We start from the raw sequence: 18,111 nt of genomic DNA, 5'->3' as shown, positions 1-18,111 counted from the left end.
CACACTCACACACAGAAGGTTGGTTTTCACTCCCCAGAACTAATAACAACTTTCATAAACGCACTGTGGGATACAGAGCCATGAAGTCATGGAACCTACTACCAACAGAAATTATAAACGTGACACGTAAATATATGTTCGAAAAGCAAATAATGAAACACTTGAGTACAGCACACTTGTATATACATATTCTGTATTTTAACCTTTGATATTTGTAAGGTAACGTATGTTTTAAATCTTTGATATTGATATGGTAATGTATGTTTTAAATCTTTGATATCTGTATGTATGTTTTAAATATGGACCCCACTAAAAGTAGCTCTGTCTTAGGGTAGAGCTAATGGGGATCCTTTTAAATAAACAAAAAAACACACACACACTCACACACTCACACACTGCGACAACTTTCAGAACTTAACTTACATTAAAGTGTAGCTGCTCCTCCTGCAGCTCGACTGAGATAAGGTTCACGGAGCCAGTTTTTTTACGTTTGGTTGAAATTAAAGACGTTGCTGCCGTGATTATGGAACTCTGAGTATTTTTCCAAAAAGCTTAATTAGCTGACTCAACAGAGTAAAGAAGTGTATCATTGGATTTCTCAGGGAGGACGAGCACAGATCCTGAACACGTTAAGTCAGAGGACCGAGCAGAATGTGAATTCAGAGCCCGTTCGAGCGCTTGGTGGATATCTCCAGGAGTAAAATGTTATTAACCTCTTTCTGGGTGCTTCAGCTCCTTTCAGAAATGTGCTGGGGATTCTCCTCGCAGCTTTGTCCCCCCCCCCCACCCCCCCCCTCCCCTGATAGAAAAGTGTCATGTGGTGTCTCGTGCAATAACCCACCGGCGACTCTGACGTGATTCGATTCCCCCCGGCAGGTGAAGGGGCCTTTACACCTGTTTAAATCAAAAGCGCTGCCTCATGAATCCGGGAGCGCTGGAAGGTCACGACACGGGAAGTTTCTCGGTTTCTGAATTCTGCAGCGAGCGGGTGAAACCTCCTCAGAGCACTGGGGTCACATCTGATGACCACTGTGTGCAGCCCAGTCGCCTGCTGTGGTTTTCTGCTGTTGTTGCAGTGGGAAACGTTCTGACCTATATTCAGAAGCAACGTTTTCTCTTGTGTCTTTGACTGAATAAAGTGTAATAACTGCACAACAATGGAGAGGAAGGTGAAGAGGAAGAGCACAGCCCTCCAACCAGAGCTCTTCCACGGCCCAGTCTGTGGTTATTGGGCAACAGAAGTCCGTTGGTTAGGATAATGGTTTAGTTATTTCCCAAAGGTCGTACAAACATGACAACGCTTCCATATCCAGAGAAGTGTATCAGTAAGGAGCAACTCTGTGTATTTGAGTGGGCGTACACAAGGATATTTAATTAGCATAATTAACACCCAAACAATGTCATATAAGGAAACACGTCCCCCCCCAATGTTCATTTGAGAGAAGAAAAGTTTGTATAAAGAACTTAAGAACAAACTGCAGGCAGCAGCGTGGGTCATAAACCTGCCTCCTCCATGTTAGCAGATGGGACATGGAACCAACTCAAAAAAGTTTTAATTATATGTCAAATACATTTTTTTCCAAGATGGTTCCTGTCATTCTGGGTAGATCTGATCACTCTGATGTGCAAGTGTTTCAGTAAGTTTGGTTTTAAAAAACACCCTCCGTTTTTGAGATATTTTTGCTTCATTTTGCACATCTTTATTTAAAGTCTGTCTCCCAGTGTGTGTGTCAGAGATATTACTGGATTTATGTCATGTTTTTCTTCTGGTTTTTGCACAATGAATCTAGAATGTCACTCGGTAGAGAGCTCCTACCTTCGCCTTGAGAAACCACATCTAAATTCACTGGACCTGTGTTTCTATGATGCTCATAGACCTCAGTCCTGAAAACATGTCTGACACTTTTCATCAAGATCCATCTCCATGTGAAAATGTCAAAAATGGAAAGTTTCATGGAAATGGGCTCAGTATTAATATTGCTAACTAACAAACGCTGAGGAAAACACATACCTGTACTTTCTAAAACTCAACTTGAAGTACAAACTTGTTCTTCCAGCATTAATCCAGTTGAGTCTGAGAATCACAAACGCCTCATTGTGTGAGTTCCTTCAGAATAAAAACACTTCACGGCCGCGGGCAGTATTAATTTCACTTGATGAAATTGGCCGCGTGCTTCATCGCTGATTGCACATTGTCTCGAAAACAAAAAAGCTCCCAAAGAAAACAGGTTCATGTTGCCGGTGGCTCAACGTGTCATATGTAGAGAGCTGCACCCCACGTGCAGGATGTGCAAACACAAAAGGAAACAACACCGATACACAACTGTGATTAGGTAAATGTTTGCCATGATAAAGTGTCTTGATGGTATTTGTCGATGTTTCATGGTGGGAATCATGGGAGACACGGTGCATTTTAGTTTCACTGCAGTGTAATGAACACGACTGATTTCAGACATGCACTAAAATCAGGACGCACCAAACTCGGAGGGGCTGCGTGTGAGAACACACACGTCCGAGTCAAAGCCTTCAAATGACCACTTCCCATTTCACAGGGGATTTTATGTTGTGCACGATTCCTCCGCTGGCGTCCACACCGCTGGTTCGTGCCCAGAAATGGTTTGGCACACGAACCCCCGATAAAGTGAGGAGTTGTTTTCACACGTTTTGTTGTTATGTTGTGTAAAACAATCACACATCACACAACAAGATGTGATGTGTGCGTCAGAGCTTGTGGGTAGAGTCTGTTAGATGTGCACAGAGCAGGTTAATGGTGTTTGTGTGATGATAAGTGGAACAGCTGCAGAGGTGTTAATCTACTCTGTGTAGTCAGAGATCAGCCAGAATAAAGAATAAATCCATTAAAATAATAAGAAGATAGATGTGGGCAAAAAAAAAATGAATACATTAAAGAATAGATCAATATAAATCAGTCATATAAATGTGAGCAAATCAACAAGGACAAACTAAAGTGATTACATAAGAGAAATAAGGAAAAGGAATGAAATAAATAATTTACACTATATAAATTACACAAATAAAATATCCAGAACATTAGAATAATTTAGAAAATAGTAAATAATAAAATGTGTTTCTTAGAGTATAATACATGTAGAAATAATTGAACAGATGATGTGAAAACAAATGAAAGTGCTTCTTCTTCTTGTATCTTATTTCTCCAGAAATTGCACATATGTTTTTCTATCTGGATATTTACACATTTATTTACCTAATCTATTACAGAAAGTTAATATTGTTTGTTTGATAATTCTTATAAGCTATAAAACCAAAATCTAATTTCGCTCCTGGATTCTCTGTACTCATACTCTGTGAATCATAATTCAAAAAGGAAACATAAAAGTAAGATGTAAATCTCTTCCTCTCATTTTTGGATCCTAAACCTGGAAGTTTCTGCTCATAATTTACAGACCAACCAGAACTATCTCCTAAAAAATCTCTTTTAGAGACTGATCCGACAAATCTTTACCTCCTGAATCATATTTAATGGGAACAAGTGAAGGATCTATCATTTTTTTATGGAACTGAAACACTGAAGTCCAAACTGAGCCACTGTCATCTCTTGTTTTATGATTATCTGTCTTCATCACAATGCCTCCGTCTTTTAAAACTGCTGTGTCACTCCCACCCGGACAAAAGTGACTGTCTCATCTCAAAGTCAGAATCCCACGTCATTATCACACTGAAAATAACAGAGATATAATAATAGAGACACATCTAGACACATAAATGAGTTGTAAACCATGTGTGGATATAAGAGAGATGATGAACATGACTGTGTTTATGTGCAACACTGAGGATTTTACAGTAGAATACAGTCTTTGAAAAAGCATTGTTTCCTAAATCAAATGTATTCACCCTTTAGGAGACATGACAGCATTTAGCATGGAGTGTTTATAGAAACAGTGTGAGAACCTCAACCCTCCAGGATCAGGAGATGGGGAAACAAGTCAGTGAAGGGATTTGAACTTCTGCACGTCTCCGGCTGCTTGTCAGAGTTTGTTATAGGCAGCTCCCTCTCTCATGGGGTCACTGCCCTGACGAGTCACTGTGGAGAATAACCACCGAGCTTCTTCTGGTTATAAAAGGAGAACGCTGCTATTGTTTCAGGTTGATCACTGACTGGGGGGGGGGGGGGGGAACGCGGCTGAGAAAGACGTGGGGAAATTAAACAACTGGTTTGTGTCAGACGAGGAACAGATACAAGAGTAGAATTTAATCCTTTAAAATTAAAAAGAATGGTCAAGGTGAAGCAGAAATCTTTTCAACATTCCTTCTTTATCATTTTTCAGTTTCAGAGTTTCTGTGAAATCAGCACAGACACGAGTCTGCAGACTAACTGACTCATCTGTACTCTGTGGCCTCTACAGCTGGTTTGTCACAGAACTGAATCATTTATTGAAACACATCCATGTGTGTTGAATTTCAAGAAAAAACGTGTGTTGCTGCTATTTTTACATATTTGGACTGTGAGCTCCTTCATCTTTATTTCACCTCCACTCACTCACATCTCCTTCAGCTGAATCCTGAGCTTCTGTGTGATCGTTCATCCCGTGCTCCCTCTGCTCCTCAAACCAGATATTGTCATTTTCATTTCTCCTCCATTTCCACTGTTAATGAGATGGAACGCCCCGTTTAGTGCAGCTCTTAATTCTACGCAGCCGAGAGTCTGTTCACCGCACCTTCTGTTATTTATCTTTCCATTACCTGGTAGACTTCATTTAAAAGTAAACATCCTCCTGTTTTTATTTATTTTTATGTGGATTCTGCCAAACTGTTTTCTTCAAACTGGATTTCGATGTGGAGAAGGACTCAGGAGTAAACTGTTTGCATGCATCAAATCATTTTGATATGATATCAACGTATTTCAAATGCAGATCCCATAATGCACCGTGCACATAAAGGCACGACTCCTCTCTCCCTTTGAAAAGGTGGAGGCACAGTGTGAGAATACAAATTGAACTTGAAAAGAGGAATTTGTGAGACTGATATTGGTTATTTCTGTTTTGCGCCAGAAACTGGGGGATGTGTTAAAAAAAGTTAAGAAAGTTAAATAAATGTTAAAATGAACTAAGAGTGTATTTATTCTGCACCGACATAATCACCGGGTGCAAGCAGCCTGGGAAGAAAGAAAAGATTCAGATCCGTTAATGCAACAGTTTAAAGTGAAAGTCTTCAAACTAAACAAGTACATACTCTGCAATAATGGCCTTAAGGATGAAAATACTTAATATGCAGAAGAAACCCTTAAAGGTCCAGTGTGCCAAATTTAAGATTGAAAATGATCCGAGTGTTGTTTTGTACGAATTATTGTTTTCTTTTTTGCCAAAATTCAAAATTCTAACGTTTCCTCCGACTCTTTTCAGTTTTTGAGAGAAGAGGAAGTCTTCACACTTCATGTACTCGCAGAAAAATACTTCCTAGTACAACATATGCTCCTGCATGTCCATTGTTTTTTTTACTTTCTCTAATCAGTTTGTGTGAAGCCGATAAGATAAACGGTTCTCCAGATATGCAAACCACAGAGGGATTTATAGATCAGTATATTAATGGTGTACATTTGTGATGTAAATACACAATAAAATTATCAAGAGAGGGTAAGATACACACAGTGAAGGACGGGGCCCCTGGGGGTCTTTGAAGCCGAGGGCAGTTTCATCATTTGTTGTACCTCAAGTGGCTTCAGCAGAACCGAGTGTTCACGTCCTCAAATCATCTCAACTTTTCACAGCTCTGACATTGTGGCGTTTTGCTCACAGCATCAATTCAAATCCACTTTTCCTGAAAATCCAGAGGAGAAATAAACCTCGGCTGTTTTTCTTCATCTCACTTAGAAAAATACTCCGAAGGGAGAAAAGGCGTCTGAAAGCAAACGAGGTTAGACCGCTCTCTCTCCTCTCCGGCAACGAGGCTGGATCTGAACAATAAATGATTTTGGCACACAAATGTGTTTCAGCCTCAGAAATAAATGTGTGTGTTTCAATGCGGTGACGCTGCTCAGCTGTGATGAAGGACGCTGGGACATCCATGTGCAACGTGATGAACATGTGTTACACGTGTGCAGCTGGTGTTTGAACAAACATCACGTGTCCTCAGATCCCTGATGGTTAAAACTAAGAGCAACGACTCAGCAGAAATCTAATTTGCTGTTGGGCCAAGACCTGCGTTATTGATATTTTATCAAAAGGTCAAAAACACCCCAAAATCTCGCAATTTTCATTTATCCAGATTCGCTCCAATTTCAATGGGTCATGCACCAAAAATTATATTAAAATCTATTTAGTAGAATCCTGCGTAATAACAATCAAATCAGCAACAGTCCACTTATGACCCACTTTTAGGCCATACACGATCTTAGAGTTTTATGAGCACACTCATAAATATCAGTCTCCTATTTATGCTTCTTCATAAAAATCCATGAATTCTGTTCTGACAAGTGTAAAAATACAAAAAGCCATCAAACCAGATCCATTCAAAGAGTTCCCCCCCGACCCATTCCACATCCTTCCACCAGGTTCTGTGTAATCCTGCCAAATGATAAACAAACACAAGAATCTGTCAGTAACATCCTGTCCTGATGTCATGATTCTGAGTAGATATCTTCAGACCTTGGCTGGGAATGGGCTTACTGATGCGTTACTTACTCTGACCAACAGGGGGCAGCACCCACTTCTAACAGTGTGCACCCCAAAACCCAGTTAAATTAGCAGCGCATGGAGTATTAAACACAATCTGAAGAACCAATCCCAGATCTGCTCATAACTCAAGAGGCCTTTGAGCAAAGCTAGTTGGACTCAGTGGCGACACCTTGTGCCAGCTCCTGGAAATACAGTTTCCTCCATGGACTTATGATTAATAAAATGCTCCACACACACGTGTTCTTCTACAACATTGATATTAGCTGCATCAGAAACGATGCTCATCAGGTCTCAACATCTCATTCTACAGTTGATTTAACATTAGTTTAACTCACCTGCCTCCTTCTTTAATTTCCAGATTATGATAAAAAGTCATTGTAAAGTCCCTCAGATCCTCACAGAAATATTAGTACACTGAATCAGATAATTAAGATTTAAGATAAGAAAATATCTGAGTGAGTGGCAGGTTATTGACGTACAGTTGGTTTTTGTACGTTTTCCAGATTTGACTGTGAGAAGCTTTAAATGAGCTGTTTGTTAGTTTGGGTTAAAGGTTAATTTAGAGGCTATAGATCAATTATTCTTACTGCTACAGATTCCAGTTATAGAGAATAAATCAAAGTGATAATCAATTAAATCACTATCACTAATCAGTTATCAGACCCATGTTTCCCCAGAAAGTTTGTCAACTATCTACAAAGGTTGATGTTTGTGGACGTTTATGATATAATCAGATGCTTTCATTGCATAAACATAGACCCCACCCATACATGGCTCCAGGAGACCATGTGACCGTGCTCTCTGGTGCAGCTCGGCCACAGAGCACATGCTGATTCACATTGTGCTCCGGCCTCATGGTGACCAATGACCAATTTAACTGGATGAAAAACAAACCACAAGTCGTATAATTCAGCCCCCCCCCCCCCCCCCCCCTTCCTTCTGTTTCACACCATTGATTAAGCCATGAGTGTGTTTCAGAGAGTCGGGGGGGGGGGGGGGGGATTATAGAAAAATGTCCCCCTGTAGGACGACTGGATGAAATGTTCTGCGCTGTTATTTGCTGCTGTTGCTCCATAAATCGAAGCTAATTGGACGACAGCTATTACGAGTGAAGGATCATTGGTTTGAATTACTACTTGGGGGGGGTGGGGGTTGGGGGGGGGGGGGGGTCCTGCTGGAGTGAAAGAAGAGACGCCATCGTTCTTCAGTCAATGCAATTAGAGGGAAGCTGTTTGCTACACAGAACTTTGGAGTGAAGAAGTGGGACTTGGCCACCAGGACTGGGAGGCCCTGTGGTATGTGTACTTAAAAACAACAGCCCCCCATTTTACTGGAGAAGTAAAATGTGACTCTGACACCTTATTAGCAACAAGACTGAGTGTCTGCAGCACCGTGCGGCTGCAGGGTCTCGATAGGAACTCTGGGAAATGTTCAGACAATTGGGGGGGGCACCTGAGGAGAGCGTGCACTAGGCCCGACGTGGTGTTCAAATCCCACTGCGGACATCAGGGAGCTAAATGGGAGGAGTGTGGCTGCTGCTGGTGGAAAAGAAGAGTCCCATTCATTCCTCCCATACAAAATGTCCTGTGAGTCCCAGTTTAAGTGCTTCGGCTTCGGGTCAGCACAAAACTCACAGTTCACCGAGCGGAGCACGCACTTATTGTGCGAGGGAGACACAAGGGTCCTTTGTAAAGAGTCTGAGCTCGTGAACACTGAGGTTATTTATAACTACACAAGGTGTCGACCGCTCAGAAGGTTTTAAAGAACCTTCACACTCGCACAGCACCAGCCGGCCTCAGGGGGGCGCTCGGGAGTCGTGTCCACCCCAATCCCCACTCACTGACTTACTGATCCCTTGAGTCACAGCACTGGCCTGGTTGAACTGGTTAGAGTGGGGAAGTCAAACAAACGGCTGCTGAGGCCGATCCTACTAAAACACAACTTCGCCAACAATGTTTCTATGCAGTGGTTTTACTGGGGTGGCCCACTACAGATTGAACTGGGCTGGCTGTGGCCCCGGAACTTCCACTACTGACACAACTGGTTCTTTAACATCCCTCAGACATCACTAACCAAAGCTGCAGATAGATTTAAAGCATCTGTCCAGGTCTGAAGAAAAGCTTCTCGTCTCCCGGAACGGTTTGGACGAGTCAAGTTCCTTCAAGGTCTTCGTGAAGAAACCGACATAAATTCAGTTTTTGGCAATAATGATATTCATAGAAAGCTTATTGTCCCTCGTGCAGGACGGTGTTTGCTCCATCGCTCCCTGGTGGATATGGAAATACCTTTCTGAGGTAATATTCATGGGATGTTATGAGCCTGTGATTAAAGCAGGAAACCGACTACCACACATTTCAGAACGTTTTAATTTCAAATTCAAGCAACTCATAAATGAAAGATAAACAAATCTTTAAATAAACCAATGGATGTTTTGCTCTGAGAAACCAATTTTGTTTTCAAAGCACTTTTAGGGCTTGATTTGTTTGAGTTGATGCAATACGCACACACACACACACACACAGACACACACACACACACACACACACACACACACACACAGGGATCAGTCCACACAAAGACGTGTCCTCATCATTCAGATGATTCCTGAGCAGCCACAGAGGAATTGAGCTTTTATTGCCTCGGCTGATCAGCTTGACAGACAGTAATGAAATGAGTGACAGGATATTTCCCAGTAAAGAGCTCAGCCTCCGCACAGGAACCAGTCCAGAGTGGCTGTGCACAGGAAGTGATGGAGAGGAATTCATTACCTTACATGAACAGGAACCAGGAAACACGATGCAAACTAAAATCACTAAAATCACTGTTATGACTCAACTTTATTCAAACAGCTTCTCACAGATTTTCTCTAGATCTCATTCAGAAGATTCCTCTTCAGGACCCGTGATGTGATGTTTGACGTGTTTGTTCAAGATTGACAACGTGCAGCCTCGTCTAATAACCTCAGAGCTTGTGCTGGTTCCATTGAAAGCTTTCTAATGGGACTGCAAAATTACTGGGGAGACAGAGACACCCTCTGGTCTGTTGGTGCTGCAGCTGCATTGAGCTCAGAGAATCACAAACATCCATTTTCTCTTCTGGTTATACTTTAATATCACAAATATACCCTGTAATAAACTAAATGTTGTTATACAAATATAGAAAGTAGCCACACAGTAGTTAAAAACTTTATCTGAGGACTTGAAGCATTGCCTTAAAAACTTACTTTTACTTGTTTTGAGCCACTTCTTATAAATACACATAATTAGCTTTTGCCACTTTTAACTGTTTCCACTTTAAATGATGCATTATATCATTTTCTGACCTTAATTGATAAATTATAAAGCACTTTGTTGGAGCTGTTTTTGAAAGGTCCTCATCTTTATTATTAATTTCAGTGTCCAGTGAACATATTTATCTTTTATAAAATACTTTGATCATCAGATTCTGGTCAACCACATCCACTTATTTGAAGAGGAGGTGATGAAGACTCTGCTCTGAACCTCCGACAGCACCGTGGATAAATAAACATCTGTGTGGTCAGGCAGCAGCAGAGGGGGGGGGGGGGGGGGGGGACCCATAGAAATAAACAGCTGAAGACAGAGAGTAAATAAGGACGTGAGGGAAATAAGAGCAGTCGTTTCCACGTGTTCCTCTGAGCCGGGGGTTTAAGAAGCTGAAGACGAGCCTGAGAGGAAGGAGTTTCTCTTAATCACACAAACCCACCGGGAGGAGGAAACTTGTAAATTGAGATCTTGATCCTCCTGAGGTGGTTTTACTAGAACTTCAAGGTCCACACGTTCTATTTCCTTTGCTCTTTTTTTAATTCCGGATATTTTATTAGCTGCAGCAGGCCACACTCGAGGGGGCGCAATTTAATGAGGTGTGTGCGCCTGTGGATATTTGCGGGAGCCACCAAATCGTTTAGAATATACAGACAATTAACTGGAAAAGATGGAGGGAAGATGTTCACAGAAGAAAATCTACTGTGAATCGTGTTGTTTTATTTGTGAGAGAAGCTTTAAAAAGGGCTTTGTGCTTTATTCTGACTCAATTTCCTACAAAGATGTGTTTTTTGATAACAAATGTTGGTATTTATAGATTTTTCTAAATATGTTCAGTTGCTGACTTTGAATCAGTGGTTTTTCATTTATCAGATACTTGAATTTAATTTGTTAATTTTTCCTAAGCTTATTAAAAGTATAAAAGTGTATAATCTGTATTTGTTATTGCTACAAGCGAAAGACTAATTAATTATCATTTGTGCAACAAGGCTGCAACTAAAGCTTCGATTCATCAACGATTAATTTGCTGAATATTTTCTTGATGGATTTAAATTGTTAGTCTGTAAAATGGGATTTTATTTATCTAACAGCCAAAAAACACTTTGAAGTTTGTTTTTACAAGTTTTGATATCTTCTTTTAAAAATCAAAATCAGATTAATAAGTCAACAAAGGAAATGTGCAGGAAAACAATCAGGAAACGTCCCGTTGATCGGTTTAGTTCAATAACACAACTGTTTTTTAAATTAGAATTAGTATTAAACAGTAAAATAATTTTTTACAAGTGTAATACTACGTCTAGTATTGTTTTCATCCTGCATCTTATTGTCCATATCAAATATATATTTTGACTTTGGTGAAATAGAACCAGGCTCATTTGAAACTTTCATTCTGGGTTTCATTGAGGCATTAAAACTTCAAAATACCTGAAAGTCCCACAAACCCTGTCCCATCACGACCAGTTATAGAAATCTGTGTAGTTGGAGATTCATTTTCTCTTTCCAAATAATAAAATCTTCACTTTCGTCTCTTACATCCAGACGGTTTGGAGGATTTCAGTGTTTTATTATGTTATATTAAAACATTGTGGTCACAGATTTAGACGAGATGACTTATTTAAGATATGTTGACTCATCTCAGCGTGTGACTGCAGCTCAGATTTATTATTCATTTCAAAATGAAACATCAATGGGGGGGGGGCTCAGTGACAGAGCAAACTTATTTAATAAATACCGACTTGATTTGAAGTGTCGACGCCACAATATTCTACATAAGGTCAAAGCAGGTTGGACACTTTAAGTTCTTTCATTTGAAAAATCACAAACTCACAAAGCTCGGAGCCCTGTTGTCAAACTGGGAACTTTTATTAAGTTAATTCAAACCTTTCAGGAAATCAAATATGCAGCCGGCTCGTGAATGAAACGGGTTGATGTGCAGAATGTTGAACAGAAACTGAAACAGACGTTTTGTTTTCTCTTTTTTACTTTAGCCTCTTTAACAAGTAAAAAAAAAACCATGGACATTAAATAAGAGGCCGATTAAATACAGAAGAAATGAAGTGTATTTATTTATTTTTACCTTTGTGACTTTGTGAACCTAAGCTGTTTGTGTCGGTGCTCAGTTTGGAAAACGTCCTGCGGATGTGATACGAGAGCTGCAGGAAAAAAAAGTCTGTGTCGGCGAAACTGTCAAAGTCCATTTCCCGGCTCAGCTCTCGTCCGCCTCCAGGTTGATGTTGTTACCGAACTTGGCGTAGAGATGGATCTTCAGATCCCCCAACACCTGCTGTATCCCCGACACCTTCTCCTCCAGGCCGCTGACCTCCTGCTCCAGTGCTTTCTGTTTGGAGATGGAGACACAGTCAGATAACAGACACTGAGATTTTTCTACAGAAGCAACAAAAGGCTTAAGACTATCTGTCAATAAAAGGCCTTCTTCACTTCCTGTCATTGTACAAAATGATGCTGCCATCTGGCACCTGTGAGGTTATTTGGAGCTGGTGTCTGGTTGTTGTGTGGAGCTGTGGTAACTAGTTTCTCCTGATACTGACAATCATGAGGCTTCTCCGATTTTTGAAAACATCAAGTAACCAAACTTTTCAGAGACCAGGACATTTCCTTCTATAAGAAATTGGTTTTCTCTGTCGAGTGTCTGGGCTCAGCTACAGAGACAGGGGTTAAGAGTTTAGAAATCCGAAAGGAGATTCAGGTAGAAAGAGGACAGTTGAGGTGGTTCCACCATCAAATCATGATGCCTCATTTGATTTGTGGTTTAAGGTTGGTTGTTTGGGGACAGAACCAGAACTCGCTGGAGGGACAACATCACCATCCCCAAGGAAAGAAAGCGTGGCTGAGGAAAAGGACATTTGGGACACCCTTCATGTCCCATCTGCTATAGAGGATGAGATTTGACCTAAGCTGCAGCCAGCCACCAGGGGGCCATCTAGGTGCTTTTGGCTTCACATTCACAGAGCTTTATTTACAGTCTATGTTGAAGACTTTCAAATCAAGCAGCTTGACTCAATGACTTTTAGTAGCTGTGTCATCAGAAGCACGTTCTGAAGGGAAGGGGAGAAAAGAACTATGTGCAAAAATGTGCAAGAGATAATCATCAGCGGACATAATGAGTGATTCCTCATCCAACGTGTGCAGCAGACTGCTCCACATCAATCAGGGCTTTTGTCTTGCGATGATGAAGACGTAAACACGAGGACGAAGAGGGACAAGAGACAGAACTGAGGACAAGGCCTGATGTAAAATCCCTCTGGGTCACCGCCTGCCCTCTCTGTGCTCAAGCAGCTGAGGAGCAGTGACCAGTGACAGTGCCTGGTTCCCCTCTCTCAGCTGCACTGAGGAGAAGCTCAACATTCCTTTATGAAAAATGCCATCTGGCTAAACAGCATGATCTGACACGAGTTGTTTTATTCTGTTCAATCTTATTTCCTATTCGATCTCACCTGCACCAACAAATGAATGAATCTGTGAAATACACTCATTTGTTTTTTGGCAGAGAGTTCGATGAGAAGATCGTTCTCTCCACTGTTCTCATGTCTGGAGACTTCCTGTTGTTTTTAACTGAGAGGTTTCCAGAAAGCAAATGAGCTATTTCTTTTTCATAAAACGTTGAATGATTCATTTAAACCTGTTTATGGACAAATCTACAGTTTGTACACATTCTGCTTCCGTCAGAAAATCCAGTCTGATAATGAAGAGTCAGCAACACACGAGTGAATCGTGAAATACTGGAACACGTATTTCTGTCTCTTCACGACTCGTAAAGCTGCCGTACTGTCTTCGTCAAAATATCTGCAATAAAAACGTTGTGCTTTTTTTGTGCTCCTCTTAAAAGGGTTTCTGTTGTTGTTAAGGGTTGTGTGTCCTTGGTGGACAGAAATCCAATCACAGTTCTTTGTACTGCAGAGAAGGACGTGCATTTTTCACATCTATTCTCGTTGATGTGGAAATGTGTTGGGTTCTACATGAAGTGAAAGAGTTTTGTGAGTTTTGTGTATAGATTAAACATTTCCTTATAACGTATAGATCAGAATTCCTTTAGGGTCACTGTGGCAGTTTTCAAATGGAAAACTCCAGGAAAGATGTCGTTGTGTGAACAGACGTATGAAGTCAATTAAACTTTGTATGTCAGAGCTTTTTGTGGCTGAATCATTTTTCGAATAAAACACAAAACTGAATCTTATCTGAAGGAAGGAACGTATAAAAGAAAAAATACTTCAAACTTAAAAGCAGCTGATTCATTTAAAAACATTCAGTTGAAGGAACATTGCATGAATATTTATTTAAAACAACTTCAGATCTGTAATTAATGGAATTCACTAGATTAAAAAAAGTCTACAAGGTCAAAAGTAATTTTCAAAAACACTATTTTGCTCAGGTTATCTTACACCAGCACGGAAAAAGTTTGAATAATCAAAATCTTTGAAAATATTTGTCACTAAGAAACGTTTGTTTCATTTATACTTAACTGCTTCCTGATTTAATTTTGCTTCAAAGAAATGAAAAAGGATCCATGAAAATATGTGTGTGAGCTGTTCTGCTGCATTTCCGGCTCTATTGTAATTTCTCTTAATCAATTGATCTTAATCATTTTCTGGAGGTGAACTGCTCGTCAACAGTTTCTTCATGAATCATTGTCTATTAAATTATCTCCCACAGTCCTTTCACTTGAAGACTCTGGTTTAATGGGGCTGTTTTACATATGATTGTTGCTCTAAAGAGGATGAATGAGCCTTGCACCCCCCACCTTGGCCGTCTCCAGCATCTCCTGCGTTTCCTCCTGGGTGTGGCTGATGAACACGTTCCCGATCTGATACGGGATCAGCTGACAGTCGTCGTCTAACATCATGAGGTCGTCGCTGGCGTCCTGCAGGTTCTGCAGCGATTTCTGCACGGAGACACGAGCAGGTCATTACAGAGCGACTCAGTGACGGCTGCTCACACACCAGTTTGAGTCATTCAGCAGCTGCTGTGCTCTTCACACACTCAATCGTGACTCATCTGAGCAAACTGAGTTTCAGAGGAGTCAGTCAGTGTTGATTCAGCTCGACAGTCACTTCACAAGCTGCAATTTGCATCGATGATTAATTATATCCCTTTTTAAGTGAGGCTACACTACAGATCAGAAGTAAGTAAATAAAGTTTAACAGAGCAGTGAATACACAAGAAGAAATTATCCAAACAGATGAATCACTGACTCTTAAATAGTTTCATTAAACACATTATAACCCTATAGTTATTCCTAGAAAGGCCTTCTGATGAACTGGAAACTGAATACAAGTATTAAAGATCAAGTTAACAGATATAATAATATGAGGTCTACACAGTGGAGCTCGACTCTGTGACTCGACGGTTTCCTCAACAAACACACTACTTACTTTCTTTGCCTCTATTTCACTTTTGAACTCTGACATCCGACTCGAGTTCCGGGCAAATTTATTGATCTTCTGCTGATCGTCGAAAGTGACGTTAACGTCTTCGACCGCCTGAGAACAAGAGAACATGAGCAGCGGTGGAAGAAAGTCCTCAGACCCTTATTCTAATAAAAGTACAAATACCACACAGTAAAAATACTCCAACTAAATGTACAGAATTAATTATCTAAGTGCCAGCAGTAATAAAATACATGTTGTGCAGACAAAGAGGATATCTTGTGCATCAAAATTATATGTGAGCATTTGTATTGAGAGAAAATAAGTGAAGAACATTTCAGTCAATAAGCACAAAGACATGGATAATTATATATTGTTGTGTATTGCTCTCCTCATGGGACTTGATGAATAAAATGAAAACATAGAAAGACACCGTTGTTTCTACTTATTACCCTAAAATGAAAGTAAACATGACAATGATGATAGTAAACCTTCAAATATTAGTTAGTAAGGGACAAACTCAAGTATTCATATCATTTGCGCTTCAGCTGATATATCCTCATCAGATCTTAGAGATTTTTATGAAATATGAAATATAAATAAACTAGGTAGCAGTGGAAAAGGAAGACATCTCCTTTAAAGCAGTTGAGAAGAAGAATCAAGAGTCTCTGCAATTAAATACTCATGTACAAGTACTTCAGGTTTGTACTTAATTATATAAGTAAATATAGTGAAGCTGATAAGTGGCACTGATTTCACTCTTTGATTAAACACAGTTAAATCCGCTGCTCCATCATATTTCACAGGCTCTGTTCGTCTAATACACAACTTCATATATCTTCAGTCATTAATATTTGAATCTGTATTAATATTTGTGTTCAACACTTTGCCTCCGTCTTTCTATCGAGTCCAGTCTGAGGCTAAAGCTCGAGTTATCGAGCTAAATAAAACAAACCTGTGAGAATGAACGGTCACTGCAGCTAACGTTAGCATGCTAGCTAGTGGTGGTGATGTTCTGACACTGTCATGTCACAGATGAGCCTCGTGACACCAACAATATTATTATTATTGACATTAATAGCATGCTAAGCCACCAGTTAGCCTATAAAGCTAACAGTCAACAAACTACAACTAAATACAGCTGCAGCATTAGCTTACATGCTAACATGCTAACGGTAGCTGCACGAGGGTGTGACTGGGTTTTTAAAAACAACCCTGACACCGGAAACGGTTTGTGTTTCTCCACGTGCACGTGAACACGTGTTTATTAAAGACTCGAGAGTTTGAATACACAAAAACACGGATCACGAGACGAGAGAATATTTATTAATAAAGATTATAAACTTACAACAGTTCCCTTCACTACGGCTGCCATCGCTGCTTCCTCGTCTGCTCAAAGGGCGTAGGAGATAACGCGAGAGAGCAGGTATACCGCCATCTAGCGGAACACAAAATATGGAGTCACAGTTCAATAACAACAGTAAAATGATTAGTTTCGTCATTTTTTACAGTTAAATATGAAATTCCTGTTATAGTTTGACATCACAGCTAAAGTTTAAATAACTTTGATTTAATTTAGCATGAAAATGGGCCCTTATCTCACAGCTTAACACTCAGAGAGTAAAGATATTACATTTTTAATCAATTTCATTAAAAAGTGACAACTCAGTCACTTTGGTTCCCATTTGTCATTTATCATACAAAGACGTATAAATATATATGTGTATACACTTGCTTTGAATGGAACAGACATGTTATTATATCAACCGGAACTGCAGCTCTGTAAATATACCTCCAGCAAACAGTACTACACCCCATTCCAAATATTTACCGAATACATCTGCAAAGCTGGAGCAGCATTCGTGCAGTTTAGGCGAGCTGCAGCACAAAATGTCAATAAATCTAAGGGAGAGCACCACATCAAAGATATGAGCTGCAGCAGAGTATCTTTAGTGCGCCATCGAGAAAAGTGATAAGTCTGAAATACTGTTGCCTTCGACCGGACTTAAAATCAATGGGCTGTTTGTCAGCGTCGTGCAGATAATAAAACTAGTAGGCCGCTCTGCGTTGGTACATCATGAAGAGTTTGCTTGAGGTCCCTCGGCTGCGTGAAGTCAAACGTGCACAACCCAAACAGGGGAATCCAACTCCCACCTCCATGTGCAAGCTATAGGCCGCACAATCCAAGCATTGTGTGCGAGGATTCCAGGCCTTGTCATGATAAAGTCAATAAATACAGCAGAGGGGGGGGGGGGGGGGGAGAATAAAATAATCTGTGGTTTTGGTTTATTTGAATGAACAATCTTTGGGGTTAAAGGCGAGTAAAACAAAACAACAGAAAATGAGGGTGAAGCAGCTTCAATCAGTCTGGATCTCCACAGAGACAAAGGAAACGTGAGGATGAGGATGGTAACAGGAGGAAGAGGCGACTTGATGAGCTACAGTCACTCTGTGTTTGATGACTGACGTCCTCTGTGTGGACTGATGCATTGACAGACCCTCAAAGACATTTCCAACAAGTGACCGTGTGGAGGAGTTTGAAGACGGGTGATTTCATTACTGAGCTCATTGTCTGTCTTGATTAACTGAGATAATAAAGACGTTTCTTGATTCTCTTGTTGCAAATGCAACACAGCTTTTTTTTCTATTATCAAATAATATCAAAGGTAATAGAGTTGATTCGCTTTCTTTGATTTATCATGAGCCACAACAACCCCCAGATTGTAATGATCTAAACAATAAAATGCTGAAAGTTATTTTTTAAACCATAGTGTTCAGATTAAAGGAGCAGGG

General features: G+C 40.3%; 1 protein-coding gene across 1 annotated transcript; it reads right to left on the bottom strand.

The window, feature by feature from the left end:
- Positions 1 to 11,767: 11,767 nt before the first annotated feature.
- pfdn4 (prefoldin subunit 4) lies at positions 11,768 to 16,762 on the bottom strand. Its single transcript, XM_053424968.1, has 4 exons — positions 16,667 to 16,762; positions 15,325 to 15,432; positions 14,694 to 14,834; positions 11,768 to 12,272 (listed from the first exon to the last, which is right to left on the bottom strand). Exons 1-4 carry the CDS (start codon positions 16,691 to 16,693, stop codon positions 12,141 to 12,143), a joined length of 408 nt encoding a protein of 135 aa, XP_053280943.1. The 5' UTR covers positions 16,694 to 16,762; the 3' UTR covers positions 11,768 to 12,140.
- Positions 16,763 to 18,111: the final 1,349 nt, after the last annotated feature.

Source organism: Pleuronectes platessa, chromosome 6, assembly GCF_947347685.1.
Source record: "Pleuronectes platessa chromosome 6, fPlePla1.1, whole genome shotgun sequence".
In the NCBI taxonomy this organism is placed as follows: domain Eukaryota; kingdom Metazoa; phylum Chordata; class Actinopteri; order Pleuronectiformes; family Pleuronectidae; genus Pleuronectes; species Pleuronectes platessa.
This window is presented reverse-complemented; position numbering and strand designations above follow the sequence as displayed.

Excerpts from the sequence above, each read along its gene's own strand:
- pfdn4 (XM_053424968.1), bottom strand. The coding sequence starts at position 16,693 with ATGGCAGCCGTAGTGAAGGGAACTGTT. Across the intron at positions 15,433-16,666 it reads CCGTAGTGAAGGGAACTGTT|GCGGTCGAAGACGTTAACGT; the intron begins GTAAGTTTATAA and ends TCTTGTTCTCAG. Across the intron at positions 14,835-15,324 it reads GTGAAATAGAGGCAAAGAAA|AAATCGCTGCAGAACCTGCA; the intron begins GTAAGTAGTGTG and ends GTCTCCGTGCAG.